Source organism: Hyla sarda, chromosome 3, assembly GCF_029499605.1.
Source record: "Hyla sarda isolate aHylSar1 chromosome 3, aHylSar1.hap1, whole genome shotgun sequence".
Lineage (NCBI taxonomy): Eukaryota > Metazoa > Chordata > Amphibia > Anura > Hylidae > Hyla > Hyla sarda.
The window spans coordinates 216,988,628-217,007,831 of record NC_079191.1 but is presented as its reverse complement, the minus strand read 5'-3'; the positions used below and the strand labels follow the sequence as shown (position 1 = coordinate 217,007,831).

At 42.8% G+C, this 19,204-nt stretch overlaps 1 protein-coding gene across 3 annotated transcripts in view; it reads left to right on the top strand.

Moving 5' to 3' along the window:
• Nucleotides 1-19,204, top strand: part of RNGTT (RNA guanylyltransferase and 5'-phosphatase) — a 502,134-nt gene that overhangs the window by 210,410 nt on the left and 272,520 nt on the right. For all 3 annotated transcript variants that reach the window (XM_056566087.1, XM_056566088.1, XM_056566086.1), the window contains one exon: nucleotides 642-806. In XM_056566087.1, coding sequence (XP_056422062.1) covers nucleotides 642-806 — 165 coding nt within the window. The remainder of the gene's footprint in view (nucleotides 1-641; nucleotides 807-19,204) is intronic.

Below are 19,204 nucleotides of genomic sequence, written 5' to 3'. Positions count from 1 at the left end.
TCTGCAGTACTGTGCACTGCTGCAGCTAACAGTTTGACCATTACAAGTGTAAACACAGGTAAACATTGAAGGGGGGACGGTACTTTTGCAAGCCAAGCATCGAGGCCCCTTCAAACTGCTGATTGGCAAGGGTTCACACAAATCTAAGTTTATGACCTGGTAGAATGGGAAACCTTGCAGGTTACAACTATAAATAGAATGCCCAGAAGTGTAGTGTTCATTAGTAAAGGGTGAAGTAGTACCTAAATTAGTAGCTGGCAGCCTTACACATGACTACAGGAAAAGTTCCTTTTGTAAACAATTATATGCAATAGTTCTGGTTCTATTGTGCATTTTGTTTAGACTTAACACTTGTGGAGAATGATCTGAAGGCTTTTTATGTCTCTGATTGTAGGTTGTTTTTAAGTTAATTTGGGTAGCTTAGACTTTTATTGGTAAGTCAATGATTTTATCTGCAAGCATTTATCTATAATAAGGTATTATTGTCCAACATGAAGTCTCACAGATTTTTCCCTAGAATCTATTTAAAGTATTCTTGCCAATTGAGTTTTCTTCGTGTTAGGCCTACACATCACAACCGTTTCTCTTTTCTATGCTGCTAAACCTTTATATTCAATTTTAAATGTCCACTTTTTTTTCAGGGTCAGCCTGTTGGGGACTGTGACTTTAACATCCGTCTGGCTTGCATTGAAAAGGAGATCATTTTTCCCAGGCATGAAAAGATGAAGACGGGACAAATTGATAAAACACAGGAACCTTTTAGTGTGCGGAATAAGCCATTTTTTGACATTCATGCATCAAGAAAGGTATGTTTAAAAATCGAAATGGATAAAGTTTGGGCCTTATTTGCTAGGGTTTTTCTAAGTAGTTTTTGTAGGATTTTTATGTAGCATATCGTGCGCCAGAATTTGCTACAAAAAACCCTAGTAACTCTCCACCCTAATAACTTTCCGGGATTATGGTGTATATGAACAAGAGATGTGACTGATATTTTCGAAGAAAAACTTCAAATGTACTAAGATTCCCACATAAAATGTGCAGTTTTAAGCTCTGCAAAACCCGACAGCTCAGAGCAGGTGTGGGAAAAAAAAAACCATGGAAGAATACCAGAGAAAAAAAGCCCACAAATAAAACTACACTACACTCTTAGTAAATGAGGACCATTGTTTTTTCCTTCTATATCAAGGATTTCTAAATGGATGAAAGGCTTTTATGTATGCAGTTCTGTTACAAATAGACATGAATGCAAATTAAACCGGATTTTGAACCTCCTCCGATAATGTGGATAGCAAAATTCCAGCTGTTCGACTGTAAGGTTCAGTGTCCAGACCATTGTCTCCTTTGACGCATGTTTATAAAGTTGGAAAATCAGCTTCATCTGATGGTTGCTGTGGTTGTTCTTAAACATTTCCAGTTGTGATCATCCAGCTTCTGAGAGGATTGTTATTGAGCATGAAGGGCTTTGTGAACCCATACATGCTCTGAGGCCAATTGTGCTTGGTGTATAGCTAGTATTAATTAAGACTGATGTCTACCAAACCCATGTTCTCCCCAACTCAACAGTCTGCATCAAGATGTAATATTCCTGTGTATGCATTTACCTCTTCCTTGTTGCTTCTTTAGTATGGTATAGTATAACTAAACAATTACTAAAGAGCCCAAACTAAACTGAAAACACATCACACACAACATATACTGTTATCAAGTAATAGAAAACCGGAGCTAATTTCTTAAAAAAATGTCACCACCCCTGTCCTCGGGTTGTGGGTGGTATTGCACCTCAGATCCATTAAAGTGAATGGGCCATGATGTAAATACCACACACAATCTGAGAACAGGTGTGGTGCTGTTTTTTTAAGAAATTAGCTCAGGCTTTCTATTCATAGAAAACTCCTTTAAAGTCCATTGGGACTCTTCTATTTTGCACTTATAGTACAGTACAAAGCATTTTTGTTAATTTCCTAAGTGCCATCCTAAGAGCCATTGTTTTTATGAGGAGTAAATTGGAAAACATTTTTTTCCATTGCAGTTTTTTTTTTCATTTTATACTTGTGCTATTCACTGTTGCAAATAAAAGTATGCCTTGTTTGTTCTTTTTGTTTGTTATGAATGCTTCTGTTTGTTTGTTATGAATGCTTCGATACCAAATGTGTATAGTTAAAAAGAAAAAATTTTTTTTAAGTCTTCCTACTCTTTCACTACAATGGCCCACTTATTAAAGGGGTTATCCCCCCCAAAAATTTTTTTTAAATATCAACTGGCTCCAGAAAGTTAAACAGATTTGTAAATTAGCACAGCAAAGAAAAAAAACTGAAAATGTAGCCAGCACCTAAACCCAATACACGGGTGCACGCTGCTGTGGCAAGTACAAAACATGTAAAAAAAGAAAATGGCAGCAGCACACTTGGTCAACAAAATGGAAGCTCTTAGCGCCCTTTTTGATCAAAACGTGTCCCCCCATCCACCACGCGGAGGTGGCCTCTTATCGGATGGGTCCCTAAACACTCACCTACCTCAGGCTGGGTGACATGTTGGATCCACTAACGATCCAAACCACCTCCTGTGAAAATATTTTCTTTTTTTTACAAGATTTGTAAATTACTTCTATTAAAAAATCTTAATCCTTTCAGTACTTATGAGCTACTGAAGTTAAGATTGTTCTTTTCTGTCTAAGTGCTCTCTGATGACACGTTTCTCGGTAACCGCCCAGTTTAGATGCAAATCCCCATAGCAAACCTCTTCTAAACTGGGCGGTTCCCGAGACACGTGTCATCAGAGAGAGACAGAAAAGAACAACCTTAACTTCAGAAGCTCATAAGTACTGAAAGGATTAAGATTTACAAATCTGTTTAACTTTCTGGAGCCAGTTGATATATAAAAAAAAAGTTTTTTCCTGGATAACCCCTTTAAAAACATCAGTGACCAAATCTGGATTCTCCTGACTCCTAAGCTGTATCATCTGAAGCTGTATTTAAGTATCTGTATTTCTCTGAAACTGCGAAAAGGTCTTAAAGGGGTACTCCGCCCCTAGACATCTTATCCCCTATTCAAAGGATAGGGGATAAGATGTATGACCGTATGGGTTCCGCCGCTGGGGACCCTCGTGATTTCTCCTGCTGCACCCCATACATCAGACCCCTGGCTGCCCTGTCAACGTTTTAGCACCTGAAATCATGTTGTGAGGGTGCAAGTGAGGGCCTTCTCCATCTGTAAACTACATAGGTGCCAGGGCCAGAACCACCCACAGCATATGGTTAACTCAGATCCCTTAATTGCGGAGAGAAGCAACTCCTGTTAGTTAGCGGCTCCTCCTCCAGCATTTCAGCTGTTCTTGGGCAAAACCGTAACGTCCCTTCCTCCTGTTTAAGCACAGTTTGGATACTCAGTGGTGGGGAGGTTAAACAACATCTCCATTCATCGAGAAAACTAGCAAGACTTATTGTTGTACAATTAGAAGCCGTCCTACACAAGACTTGATGCTCTTGTCAGACAAATCCATTTTTAATATTTCTAATTTCACAGATCAGTAGCTCTAGCACTGAAAGAGGGGGAAAATAGTATTATAACTTCAATTGTATGACAGAAAACAATAGCAGAGACACTAAATTCTCAGTTATTATCCAAAATCTATTATTTATTAATTTTTTTCTGTTCATGTTGACATGACAACTTACCATTTCTAAGTTGCAAGCTGTCATAAAGCCACGCTAGAAAATGAGTCCAAGCCTTTGTTTTATAATAGTGTCAGTGCCACTTCAGTAAGGAACAATTGCCTTCAGATGCATATCAACCTCCCTAAGAGCACGCAGAAATGATGGCAGATTAATTCTAAATGATGATGATCATATTTCATCATAGTAAATGGCTAGACTGAGGAGAGTTATGGGCAAGTAAAGACATGTTTTTTTCTTATAGGCTTGATGTAAAATGTTATGTATCTGAAGGATCTGGTAGTTTATTTACCTGTCTGCACTACTAAAATCTTAGAATAGGGGGAGTACTTTGTATATGCCCTTTCTAGACATAGAGACAAAACTAAAGATAAAGTGCTTGGGGCCACCTTGTTAACCTCTCCAGGACAAATGGCATACAGGTATGCCCTTGCATCCTGGTACTTAACCTGTTCAGACACAGGGCGTGCATCCTGAGTCCTTAAGGACTAAGGGCGTATGGATACGCCCGTGGGAATTCCGGTCCCCACCGCTAGCCGGTTGGGGACCGGATCGGGATGCCTGCTGAAATCATTCAGCAAGCATGCCGACACATCGCCTAGGGGGGTCCTGAGACCCCCCCCCATGTCGTCGATCGGAGAAAATCGCATGTCAATTCAGACATGCGATTTTCTCCAATTCCGGGCTGATCGGGTCTCTGGTGACCCGATCACCCGGAAAATAGGGCTGATCGGAGTTGTCAGCGACAGCCCCGATCAGCCTAAGGGATAGGAGTGAGGTCGCAGAGCTGCGATCTCCTCCTATCCCCTGCCATTAGCAGAACGGAGTTCAGACCAATTGCAGCGCAGGACAGGGGGTTGCCATGGCAACCTCCCGTTCTGCCCGCGCCTGGATGTCGAGGGGATCGTGGGAAAAAGATGGAGGCCGTACCTGCAGGAAAATATGCCTGGGGACCCGGGATCTTCGATGGAGACTGCTGGATCCTGGCTCAGGTAGGGAATCGTCGGGATTTGAAAGTGAAAGTAAAACGATCTTTACTGTGGCAACCACTAGGAAGGCCAAACAGCAACTCCCAGCATGCCCAGACAGCCAAAGGCTGTCTAGGCGTGCTGGGAGTTGTAGTTTTGCAACATCTGGAGGGTCACAGTTTGGAGACCACTGTTACAGTGGTGCCCAAACGGTAGCCCTCCAGATGTTGCCATACTACAACTCTCAGCATGCCTGGACTGCCCAGGCATGCTGGGAGTTGTAGTTCTGTAACATCTGTCCCTTCAGATTTAGCAATTTTCATGAATTTTTTGAAAATTGCTGCTCTACTTTGAAGCCCTCTAATTTTTTCAAAGAGCAAAAATATGTCCATTTTATGATGCTAACATAAAGTGGACATATTGTATTTGTGAATAAAAATAAAATTTATTTGGAATATCCATTTTCCTTACAAGTAGAGAGCTTCAAAGTTAGAAACATTTTAAATTTTCAAAATTTTCATGAAATTTGTTTTTTTTTCACCAAAAAAGGATGCAAGTAGCGCCGAAAATTTACCACCAAAATAAAGTAGAATATGTAACGAAAAAACAATCTCAGAATCAGAATATTTGTTAAAGCGTTTTTGCGTTATTAATTCATAAAGCGACGGTGGTCAGAATTGCGAAAAAGGGCTCAGTCCTTAAGGTGAAAAAGGGCTGTGTCCTTAAGGGGTTAAGGACAAGGGGCGTACCTGTCTGCCCGCATCTGATGGTGATCGGAACAGGATGCCTGCTACACAATTCTGTCCGGCGAATCAGAGGTTTTCCAGTCCAACCCGGTGTCCGGTGGTCCGGAGGAAAAATACAGTGATCGGTGCTTTCCAAGACAGCACCAATCACTGTGAAGTGTAGGAGTGAGTTGGCAGTGGTGCCACATCCTCCTACAGCTGCAATTTTTCGGTTTGGACCAACCAACAAATCACAGCTGGGGGTCATTTTGGGGGGAAAAAAAAGTACAGGGTACATGCACACGGTGGGATTTACAGTACACAGCTATTGACTGCCCAGTCATGCTGGGAGTTTTGCAACAGCTGGAGGCACCCTGTTTGGGAGACAATGCCGTAGGGTTATTTAGGTGGAGGAGGCAAACGCTATGCTTGCATCCGGGTCCACCCCTATGTAAATCCTCTCTCACTCTGGAGCCCGTATTTCAAGGCAACAGTTTAGTGCCACATATCAGGTATTTCCATACTTCCGTTTTCTCCTTTTAAAGTTACGGGCTACACCAGTATGTCAGTGTGAAGAATTACATTTTGGTGTTCACCCATACTTTTTCCTGTTCTTGTAGCCCCATTATTTATTTTTACAAGAGGTAAGGAAAAAGACCCCAAAAATCTATGACACAATTTCTCCTGAGTACGGAAATACCCTATATGTGGACGCAAAGTGATCTGCAGGCGCATAACATGAGCGCACTATATACATTTGAGGCCTAAATTGGTGATTTGCACAGGGGTGGCTGCAGCGGTTCTGACATAAATGCAAAAAAAAATAAAAAATAAGTGACCCCATTTGGAAACGACACCCTCGAGGAATGTTACAAGGGGTATAGTGAGCGTTTATACCCCACAGGTGTTTGCAGATTTTTGGAACAGTGGTCTGTGAAAATGAAAAATTTTATTTATCATTTGCACAGCCCACTGTTTCAGAAATCTGTCAAACACCAGTGGGGTGTAAATGCTCACTGCACCCCTTATTAAATTCTGTGAGGAGTTATTATACACCAAAAATAGAAAACAAGTAGGTTACTAGACCTACCAACCATCACCCACAGGTGTAGTGTTACAAAATAAATGTACCCCAAATATGGACACTAACACCAAGAAATGTTTATATTAAAGTATGTAAATCTTTATTAGTCACAATTACAATAATAAATTAAAACACATATAGTCAGTTCATCACATGGTACTTTAAATCGTACCCGTCAGATCCAACAAAAATGTTTTTTTTTTAATCTATCGCTCAGTACCTAATCCTGGCCATGTACATCTAATTTATTTTTGTGTCTAGCACCTTTATTTATTTTTTTATTACACTTTTAATTTAGCTCACTAGTCTGAATTCCTCTCAAAGGGAGGGGGTGTGACCTCACTGTTCAGGACTCCGCCCCCTCCCGACAGTAGCGGGGCACAAGCTGACAGTAGGAGGATTTTTCCTCCAGCTGAGAGCCCTGCGCTCACAGCTGTCAATCAAGGAAGTGTGTCCATGACATAGGTGATGATGCATGGACACAGCAGGACTAGTATGTGTCCAAGCAGGCGGGGGGGGGGGGGGGGGGGGGGTTAGTTGTTTGACTGGCTTTTTCAGTATGAAATACTGAAAATGTTCTAATGAAAGCAATTGCAAAACCTATTGGTTTTACATGCTTTACAACATATCAAAAGTTTTTGTATCTGACAGTGCACATTTAAAGTATCAGTCACAATCAGAAATAAACTACAGGTAAGAACAAGGTTACAAAAATGATACATAGACCCCAAGTAATATTAAGTAGCAGCCTAACAGTTCACAAGATAATAGCTTACAATCAATATTATTTCTGAGTAAGGTGCATAGTGCAGATAAATATAAAGCTTATAGGCATAAAGTATTGAACTTAAGTCCCGGAGTCTTACCAGTATGTCTTACACAATGCAAGTCTATGGGAGGGAGCGGGGCGTTAATGTACAAACTATAATATTTGTAAAAGAACAAAGAATATTGACAAACTGTCATTTTATGATGATACTTCTCTTTGAGAAATTAATTAGTGCATAATTCCAAAATGGTTTTAAGGCTAGGTTCAGACTACGGAATTTCCGCCAGCAATTTTGCTTTGAAATTGCAGGCGGAAATTCCACTTGCTAAAATGTATAGTGCAGTGAATGGTTTTCCGTTCACAAATTCACACTGCGGAATTTGTGAAGCGGAATTTGTGAACGGAAAATCCACTTGGAAATTTCCGCCTGAAGAAAGGCGTTGCTCTTTCTTCAGGCGGAAATCCGCGCGGAACACATAGCAGTCTATTGGAGACTTCAGTGTCCGCGCTGTCCTAGCGCCGACTGATTCAGCCGGCGCTGGCCGCACTCGGAATCTCCGGGCGGAAATTTTCTGCCCGGAGATTCTGTAGTCTGAATCTAGTCTAAGTGTTTTCTTTGGGTCACCTCATTAATGCTGTACATTAATAAATGTGTTAGTTAATAATGCCTCCATGCAGGTTTCTTGCACTCAAATTTTAGCTTGTTAGTAAATTTGCCCAAATGAAAAGAAGCAATGCCTTGCAAAGCAAAATGGTGTGACCAATTAGACCAACATTTCTTAACAGATTTTCTGGACAAGTATTAAAGGAGTACTCCACTAGAAAAAAAATTTTCCTAAATCAACTGGTGCCAGAAAGTTAAACAGATTTGTAAATTACTTCTATGTAAAAATCTTAATCCTTCCAGTACTTATAAGCTGCTCTATGCTCCACAGGAAGTTCTTTTCTTTTTGAATCTCCTTTCTGTCTGACCACAGTGCTCTCTGCTGACACCTCTGTCCATTTTAGGAACTGTCCAGTGTAGAAGCAAATCCCCATAGCAAACCGCTCCGGCTGTGGTCAGTTCCTGATATGAACAGAGGTGTCAACAGAGAGCACTGTGGTCAGACTGAAAGGGAATTCAAAAAGAAAAAAACTTCCTGTGGATCATACAGCAGCTGATAAGTACTGGAAGGATTAATATTTTTAAATAGAAGTAATTTACAAATCTGTTTAACTTTCTGGCACCAGTTGATTTTAAATTTTTTCTTTTTCTAGTGGATTACCCCTTTAAAAAAAGCACCTTGCAACCTAATTCCTACTCTGTGTAACTTGCCATTTGTAGTGACATCACCACTGCTGTCGCAATAAGGTTATATACAATATGGTTGTGTCAAGTCCTATACAATAGGAGACCCTCCTTAACTTGGTTTCTCTTTAACCCCTTAAAGGGGTACTCCGCCGCAAACATCTTATCCCCCCTAGCTAAAGGATAGGGGATAAGTTGTTAGATTGTGGGGGTCCCGCTGCTTGGAACCCAATCGATCTCCGGTGTGGTACCCCATCATTTGGCGCATGGAGCGAGTGGCGCTCCATGGCTGATGACTGGGGATGCGACCGCCACGCCCCCTCCATTCACTTCTATGGGAGGACGCGTGACAGTGAAGTCCTAGCAGTCTCGCCTCCTCCCATTGACATGAATGGAGGGGGTGTGGCATGACGCCATGAACGTGACACTGTCGGCACGGAGATCGCAGAGGTCCCCAGCGGCAGGACCCCCGCAATCTAACATCTTATACCCTATCCTTTGGATAGGGGACAAGATGTTTGCGCCGGAGTACCCCTTTAAGGAAGAAGCCCATAGCAAACTGCCATCACGATACTCCGGCCCCTGTATCGTGAGTCATCAAACTTGGCTCCGTGCATTGATGACTCAGGGGATTGCAGGAGAGATTGTGGGGGTCCCCAGCAGCGGGACCCCTATGATCAGACATCTTATGCCCATTGCCTCCTGAGAAAGCCGCAGAGGCGGCCAAACATGTAGAGGCGGCAATAGTGTTGTTTTTAAGCGATACCAGTGTTATCCTTATATAGATAGCCACTGCAGGGCTACTCAGTGAAAAAGTGGAGATTGCTCCCTTAAAACGATTTCTATTGATACTAGGGTCACTTGGTTATCAGTTTTAACTTTTTTCTCGTTGGGACTTGTACCTTTTACATTATGAATTAAAAGTTATATTTTAGGGGTAAACAATAGGGGTTTCATACCCCGAGCTTCGGCCTTTGGGTTCTGTTATTTAGTCTGTTATATATTAATAGCTACTGTTCGCTGTTCCTGCAGGGCCCTTGCATGGGACATAGAACAAAGTAAAATGTAGCGATGGTATAAATAATACGTAAGACAAATAAAATGATAAAATCGGCAACTTGCATCTATAATGCTGAATAAATAGTTGGAATAGGTAGTCCTTATAAAAAAGTCCTTGGTATTAAATGTCTCTCAATAGCATTCAAATAGCTAAATGCGATGTTAGCTTCTCTGTATAGTCAGAATGGATAGTGACGGTTGTAGAATATGATATGATCAGCACTTCAATATACTGTCAATCTTAATCAAGGGTAGCAGTTTTGTAATACAACATTTCCAGTATTGGAAGTACAGTCTTTATGTGCGTTGGTGACACAGTAGCAGTGAAAGCACAGGGTCCGGTGCACAGCACACTCACCACTCCTGGCATCGTTCTGACAGCCGGCTCTGCGGTATGGCACGGAGGTGTCAGCCTCCGGCAATGACTGGTATCGGTCTCCAGTGGTTTGGCAGCGCTGTAGGTCTTCTCCTCCAGACGTCCGCGGCTGGCACCGGCCCAGCAGGTATGCCGAGGGTCTGTGGGTGGCGTGTGGAGATAGCGGTAGTGTGGCAATGTAGTGGCAGCAGCTGTGAGAGCAGGAGCGGCGTCCCTCGTGTGAATTAGGCGCTAAATGCGCGCGCGGGGCAGCAGTAGTGGTGGTCCCGAAACTGGGGACTTCCAGCAGTTGCGAGCAAAGTTCTGGATTATGCTGGATTAAAAGATGGATAAATATGGATAGATGCAAGTGATGGATGTGATCCTAGACGCGTTTCAAGGCCACGGGCCTTTTCCTCAGTAGAAATATAGGTGTATACTGTGGGTCAGAAGCATTTTTATAATGTGAACATTAGTTAGGGAAACTTGGAAACTCTGGAAAGAACCAGGTGATAGGTAAAATAGGGTACTGGATCATGTGGAAAAAAGGGAGGAAAATAGTAGTTAGGGGGAAAAAATAATAGGAATACATGTAGTGAATGTGTATATTTTTGAATGTACAGGACTGAGAGAGCAGCGGTCATTGACACAATATAATTATCACATAGACATATGGATTGATGCCCATCCAAGAATACACATCACCCTACCTATGTTCCAGTCTGCAGCTTTATCATATATTGTAATATGCATAACTGTTTCTTGTTCCAGTTTTACGCTATGCTCTTGTATTATTTCTTTCTGTCTAGGTCTCATCATCATTAATTTTTAATAAACTATTTTCTATCATCTTTATTTTATTTTATTTTTATTTCCATTTTTATTTTTATCTTTATTTTATTTTTTTTTTATTCTTTTTTATTTTTATTTTTTATTTTTATTCTTATTTTCATTTTTATATTTTTATTATTTTTTACATATATTCTAAATTATATAATTTTTTTTTTATAATAATCTATTATAGATTTTTTTTATTCTATATTCTCTAGACTATATTCTGTTTTTTCATATTCTCATATTTTCATATTTTTTTTATATCATTATCATTCTTATGACTTCCCATTTTATTAATGTCCCACAATACGTTCATTACTTATTTATATAAAATATTTATCAACAAACCATGGGCATCAATCCATATGTCTATGTGATAATTATATTGTGTCTTGACCACTGATCTCTCAGTCCTGTACATTCAAAAATATACACTCATTCACTACATGTATTCCTATTATTTTTTTTTCCCCCTTACTACTATTTTCCTCCCTTTTTTCCACATGATCCAGTACCCTATTTTACCTATCACCTGGTTCTTTCCAGAGTTTCCAAGTTTCCCTAACTACTGTTCACATTATGAAAATGCTTCTGACCCACAGTATACATCTATATTTCTACTGAGGAAAAGGCCCGTGGCCTTGAAACGCGTCTAGGATCACATCCATCACTTGCATCTATCCATATTTATCCATCTTTTAATCCAGCATAATCCAGAACTTTGCTCGCAACTGCTGGAAGTCCCCAGTTTCGGGACCACCACTACTGCTGCCCCGCGCACGCATTTAGCGCCTAATTCACACGAGGGACGCCGCTCCTGCTCTCACAGCTGCTGCCACTACATTGCCACACTACCGCTATCTCCACACGCCACCCACAGACCCTCGGCATACCTGCTGGGCCGGTGCCAGCCGCGGACGTCTGGAGGAGAAGACCTACAGCGCTGCCAAACCACTGGAGACCGATACCAGTCATTGCCGGAGGCTGACACCTCCGTGCCATACCGCAGAGCCGGCTGTCAGAACGATGCCAGGAGTGGTGAGTGTGCTGTGCACCGGACCCTGTGCTTTCACTGCTACTGTGTCACCAACGCACATAAAGACTGTACTTCCAATACTGGAAATGTTGTATTACAAAACTGCTACCCTTGATTAAGATTGACAGTATATTGAAGTGCTGATCATATCATATTCTACAACCGTCACTATCCATTCTGACTATACAGAGAAGCTAACATCGCATTTAGCTATTTGAATGCTATTGAGAGACATTTAATACCAAGGACTTTTTTATAAGGACTACCTATTCCAACTATTTATTTAGCATTATAGATGCAAGTTGCCGATTTTATCATTTTATTTGTCTTACGTATTATTTATACCATCGCTACATTTTACTTTGTTCTATGTCCCATGCAAGGGCCCTGCAGGAACAGCGAACAGTAGCTATTAATAAATATAGTATCCAATAAATACTTTTATTACTAATACCTGGATCATCTATTACTGTCTATCTCTTTCTTCTTTATCTATACCTATTTATACCTTGAGGACTGGTATTTTAGCTGTTTGTTCAGCTATATCCATAATCAATTTATTAGACCTTTGGGTGAAGGGAACACCAGTTAACCTCAGCTACACTCATTTTTACAAGTAGAAACTTAGCCTGCAAATGTAATCTACTAGATCCATGATCTGCTGTTCTACATATACACATTTGCCATACACATTAGTTTATAGAAGGCCAAACTTATCAACTGTGTGATGTGTATGGAGGCGTCCTGACTCTCCCCTGACAGATGCTGTCAAAGGAGAGAATTATTGCACATGCTAGATTTCAACTGCTTAAATCTTTTGGTCTCAGAGAGAGAGAGAGAGAGAGAGAGAGAGAGAGAGAGAGAGAGAGAGAGAGTGTGCAGTCTTCTGCTCAGGTCTGAGATAGAGAAGACCAGAGCAGAAGATCCACGATACTACTGATCAGTGCTATGCCCTATGCATAGCACTGAAAAGTATTAGCAATCAAATGATTGCTATAAATAGTCCCCTATGGGGACTATTAAAGTGTAAAAAAAATAATAATAATAATTCAAAAATGTGAAAAATCACCTCCCCCAATAAAAACGTAAATCATCCAATTTTCCATTTTACCTCCAAATAAGGCGTTAAAAAAATTTAATTAAATGCGTAAAAGTCTGAACTATCGAAATATATTGTTAATTATCCCGTACAGTGAACAGCGTACAAGTAAAAAAATAAAAAATAAATCCAAAATTGCTGCATTTTTGTCACATTTTATTCCCCCAAAAATTTATAAAAAGTAAAACATAAGCAAAAGCGGTACTGATAAAAACTACAGATCACGGCGCAAAAATTGAGCCCTCATTCCCCCCATGTATACGGAAAAATTTGAAAGTTATAGGTGGTCAAAATAGGGCAATTTCAAACAAATTTTGTTAAAATAGTTTGAGATATTTTTTAAGCGGTACAATTATAGAAAAGCAAATATCATGGGTATCATTTTAATCGTATTGATCCACAGAATAAAGAAAACATGTCATTTTTACCATAAAGTGTGTACACTGTGAAAACAAAACCTTTCAGAATTTGCTAAATTGCGGTTTTCTTTTCAGTTTTTCCACATAAATAATAATTTTTGCGTTGCGCCATGCATTTTATGGTAAAATAAGTGATGTCATTACAAAGCACAATTGGTGACGCATAAACCAAGCCCTCATATGGGTCTGTGGATGGAAAAAAAGGAGTTATGATTTTTAGAAGGCGAGGAGGAAAAAACGAAAATGCAAAAATAAAATTGGCCTCGTCCTTAAGGCCAAAATGGGCAGTGTCCTTTAGGGGTTAAGTTTTGGGCAGGTAACTTATTAGATGTACAAGCGGGGGGGTTGTAAAGTTGGGGATATCTTGGTATACTGAATGGCCTGAGACTATTATCATTTCTCTATTCAGCACAGCAGGGTTAAGGATACTATAGAATCAGTAATAGAGTAGCTGTTGGAGACCAGTGTAGCAGAGGCCGATGCAAGGACTTATTGATCCTAAACGGTTCCATCACGTGTCATTCAGCCTGCCACACAAGGGGAAAATAAAGTCAACAAAGTACCTTTTGTGAGTACAATCTGTGTGACAACCCCATTAAAAGAAAGCAAAACATGGCTATTGTGTTATACCAAATAGTTATGGCACATATGCAATCTCGATAAATCTGACATCAATTTGTACCATGTTTACTGACATGTTGTTGTAGTCATCTTATTACTGATAAATATCTCCCTTATTACAATAGATACTCCATTAGTATTGATGAATCAGTTTCTTATTTGTGTCCTTAATCTTAATTTTTAATCCTATTCTATAATACTGGAGATAGAGCTGGGCGGTATGACCAAATATGTGTATCACAGTATTTTTGTAACTTATGGCGGTTCCATGGTATATAACAGTATTTCTCTCCCCCTCCCAAACATATGACCCGCGAGCGCTGTTCTGCTTCCCCCCCCCCCACCCCCAAATTATCAGCCCAGTGCTGCGCTGTCCCCATCGGGGAACTACTCACATGTCACCCGCAAGCGCTGCCCTGCTTGTCCTCCTGTTTGTTGCGGGCCACCAGCGCTGGAACTCTATACTGAACGCTGTATCCCTATGCCCGGGCTGCAAAAGATAAACAAAATAAACTTTAAAGGGGTACTTTTTTTTTTTTTAAATCAACTGGTGCCAGAAAGTTAAACAGATTTGTAGATTATTTCTATAAAAAAAAAAATCTTAATCTTTCCAATACATTTTATGGACTGTATACTACACAGGAAATGCTTTTATTTTTGGATTTCTCTTCTGTTACGACCACAGGTCTCTCTGCTGACCTCTGCTGTGCATTTTAGGAACTGTCCAGAGCAGCATATGTTTGCTATGGGGATTTTCTCCTGCTCTGGACAGTTCCAAGAATGGACAGCAGAGAGCACTGTGGTCGTGACATCAGAGAAATCCAAAAAGAAAAGCATTTCTTCTGTAGTATATAGCCCCTAGAAAGTACTGGAAGGATTAAAACATTTTAATAGAAGTAATTTACAAATCTGTTTAACTTTCTGGCACCAGTTGATTTAAAAAAAAAAAAAAAAAAAAGTTTTCCACGGGAGAACCCCTTTAGTCCTACGTCAGCCTCATGCTCTTCCTGGGGACGGGAACGCCGGAGAGCCGTCAGCCTATCACCGGCAGCAGTGATGTTCTGCCTCGGCCGGTGATAGGCTGAGCCCACTGTTATGTAAGCAGCCAGCTGGCTTCTTTCATGACAGTGGGCTCAACCTATCACCGCCCATGGCGGAACATCTCTGCGGCCGGTGATAGGCTGACGGCTCTCCGATGTTCCCGTCCCCAGGAAGCAGGTCCAGACAGACGTGAGGTGAGTTAAAGTTTACTTTATTTATCTTTTGCAGCCCGGGCATAGGGATACAGCATACAGTATAGAGTTCCAGCGCCGGCGGCCAGCAACAAACAGGAGGGGGGCAGTGCTTGCGGTGACGTGATTAGTTCCCCGATGGGGACAGCGCAGCGCTGGGCTGATAATTAATTTGGGGGGGGAGAGAAGCAGATCAGCGCTCTCAGGTTACATATAATTAGTTCCCCGACAGCACAGCGCTGGGCTAATAATTAATTCATTCCCGAGGGGAAGGGGCCCAACCAGTATTGCGGTATGGGAAAAATTCATATCGTGCAGCACAAAAATTCGGGTATTTGGTATGAACCGGTATACCGCCCAGCACTAACTGGAGAAAGAAAGAACATTTGTTGTATATATCATGCAGACTAATCATATACTTACTATTATTTAAATGGTAACATGGATGCATATAATCTCATGTACTAATAAAGTAGGGCTCATTTGCAGTCAGATTTGTTCAATTGCTGAAACTATCCAGGGATTTTGAAATTCTTATGTTTTTGCTGGCGTTTTAGTTTGTGAAAAGTGAGTCTTCTGCACCTGCTTCTGTATTGACTGCACAGGTGTTTTATGGAAATCTTTACAATTATCTAGGTTATGCTAAGTACTGGAGTGGGAAATGACAGATGTTTTCCTAATTGTCATTACTAGCTGTAGACTGGGGCTACATACAGACTTTCCAATTGTAACAATCTAACTACATCTGCTCCGTAAATGAGCACAAAGGGGGAGATTTATCAAAACCTGTGTAGAGGAAGAGTGGTACAGTTGCCTATAGCAACCAATCAGAATGCTTTGTAAATTTTTTAAAAGGCCTTTGAAAAAGGAATGAAGCACTAAGATGGTTACTATGGGAAACTGCACCACTCTACACCAAATATGTTTAATTTTTTTCTAATGCTTTTTGGAGGTAAAATGGGGAAAAAGGGAAGTTTCACATTTTTATTGGGGGAGGGGATTTTTTACATATTTTTTTCCTTTTTTTTTTTTTTTTTACGTCCCCATAGGGGACTATTTATTGCAATCCCCTGACTGCAGGCATTGCAGGCAATCCGATCATCAGGGCCAGATTAAGGCTGCCTGGAAGACGGAGCACTTCATTATGATGCCCCCCGACAGTTCCCCCACATTAGGTGCAGTATAGTTAATTAGGTTGGCAGTATAGTTCCCCCACATTAGGTTGTTGTTCCCCCACATTAGGTGCAGTATAGTACATTAGGTGCAGTACAGTTCCCCCACATTAGGTGCAGTACAGTTCCCCCACATTAGGTGCAGTACAGTTCCCCCACGTTAGGTGCAGTACAGTTCCCCCACGTTAGGTGCAGTACAGTTCCCCCACGTTAGGTGCAGTACAGTTCCCCCACGTTAGGTGCAGTACAGTTCCCCCACGTTAGGTGCAGTACAGTTCCCCCACGTTAGGTGCAGTACAGTTCCCCCACGTTAGGTGCAGTACAGTTCCCCCACGTTAGGTGCAGTACAGTTCCCCCACGTTAGGTGCAGTACAGTTCCCCCACGTTAGGTGCAGTACAGTTCCCCCACGTTAGGTGCAGTACAGTTCCCCCACGTTAGGTGCAGTACAGTTCCCCCACGTTAGGTGCAGTACAGTTCCCCCACGTTAGGTGCAGTATAGTTCCCCACATTAGGTGCAGTATAGTTCCCCCACGTTAGGTGCAGTACAGTTCCCCCACGTTAGGTGCAGTACAGTTCCCCCACGTTAGGTGCAGTTCAGTTCCCCCACGTTAGGTGCAGTACAGTTCCCCCACATTGGGTGCAGTATAGTTCCCCCACATTGGGTGCAGTATAGTTCCCCCACATTGGGTGCAGTATAGTTCCCCCACATTAAGTGCAGTACAGTTCCCCCACATTAGGTGCAGTACAGTTCCCCCACATTAGGTGCAGTACAGTTCCCCCACATTAGGTGCAGTACAGTTCCCCCACATTAGGTGCAGTACAGTTCCCCCACAGACATACAGCCTTTAGCCATATATAGTGTAAGGCTGGAGGCTGTATGCCTGTTTACTGCCCCACTTCAGTGTTCCAACCACCACTCCTCTGGTCCGGGGTCACGATCTACTACTGCTATGGCCTAAGGGCCATAGCAGTAGGTCCCGGGACCGGAGAGGACCAGAGGTCGGACTGAAGATGACGTGCTGCCAGCTGGTGCTGGATACTTCCCATACGTGCGCACGTCCTCCTCTCTGCTGTTACCATGGGCACATGCACGGGACATCAGTGACGTCCCTGCATGCGCTACCTCCCAGCAGCCCCTGCGTTTTTAAAGTTAACGCGGGGCCGGAGTGAGGTTACATCCTTTTGTCCTGAAAAGATTTTTCGGGACACAGGGATGTCCCGAATGTGACGGGGGCCCGCTGCAGTCACGGGGCCGGGGCAGGCGCTCCATAAGCGCCAATGATGATCCGGCCCTGCCGATAATCCATGTTAAGTGCCGCAGATGCCTTGATCTGTATTGATCACAACATCTGAGGGGTTAATGGCGGACATCGGCATGATCACTGATGTCTGCCATTCCTGACGGGACCTGCCGTGCATGATGCGAGCACTGGTGCTCACCGTCACGTCCATGAAGTAAATGGACGTCATGGTGCGTTAAGTACCACCACGCAATGATGTACATTTACGTCCATTGTCGATAAGGGGGTTAAAGGGGTTGTGCGCTGCCCTGCCTTTCGGAGCTCCGCACGCAGCGTCCGGAAGTTCATTACTCCTAACGCTGTGTGCAGGCTTCTGTGTTTCGCGGCCGCCGGGCGTGACGTCACGCCTGCCCCTTCTACCAAAATCTATGGGAAGGGGGTGTGACAGCGGTCGCGCCCCCTTCCCATAGACTTTCGTTGAGGTGGCGGGCGTGACTTCACGAGGGGGCCAATATTCACGATTTTAGGCATTATTGGTATCGGCAATTACCTTGCCGATAAGCCGATAATGCCCCGCCCCCCGCACCGCCCCCACCACGGTATGGATTTTTGCCCATACCGCTATACCGGTCGGGCCCCTCCCCCACCCTCCGAGTCAATAAAAAAAATTTAACTTACCCGTAATGGGGGTGGTCCAGGCCATCCATCCTTCCTGTAGTGTCCGGCGGCATTCCAGGTGGAGGGTGAACCGGTCCGGGCTGTCCTTCTCCGGGGGTCATCTTCTCCACTCCGGGCCTAGTACGCTGCATAGACGCCGCTATGCCGTGACGTCAGGTGCGTCGCTGCGCACGGGCATCACTGTGCAGCAGCGTCTATGCTGCATTACTAGGCCGGAGCCTGCCCGGAGTGGAGAAGATGACCCGTGGAGAAGAAGGACAGCCCGGATCGGTTCACCCTCCACCCGGAATGCCGCCGGACACTACAGGAAGGAAGGATGGCCCGGACCACCCTGTCAGGGGGAGAGAAGCGGGTGGTGGTGGCGGCGGCAGCGGCCTATGGCACCGCAAAAGCCACTGCAGTGAATTGATTTAAAGCGCCCGCTTTAAATCAATGATCTGCAGCGGTGTCGCTGGGGGATAAATAGCCGATAACTTATACCGGAATATCGGTATAAGTTATCGGTTATCGGCCCTAACCTCCACCGATTATCGGTATCGGCCCTAAAAAAACGATATCGGTCGATCCCAAACGGAAACAATCAAATCCAATTTGTGTTCTCTGCTCAAATTGATTTATGGAGTTGGTCAATTTAATATTTCTCAATCGGCTCCATTGGGGGACACAGACCATGGGTGTATGCTGCTGTCACTAGGAGGTTCGACAAGATGGCAACAAGAGAAGTCGGCTCCTCCCAGCAGGGTATACCCACCCACAGGCACCTATTTAAAAATCTTAATACTTCCAGTACTTATTAACTGCTGAATACTACAGAGGAAATTCTTTTCTTTTCGGAACACAGAGCTCTCTGCTGACATCATGACCACAGTCCTCTCTGCTGACACCTGTGTCCATTTTAAGAACTGTACAGAGTAGGAGAAAATCCCCATAGAAAACACATGCTGCTCTGGAC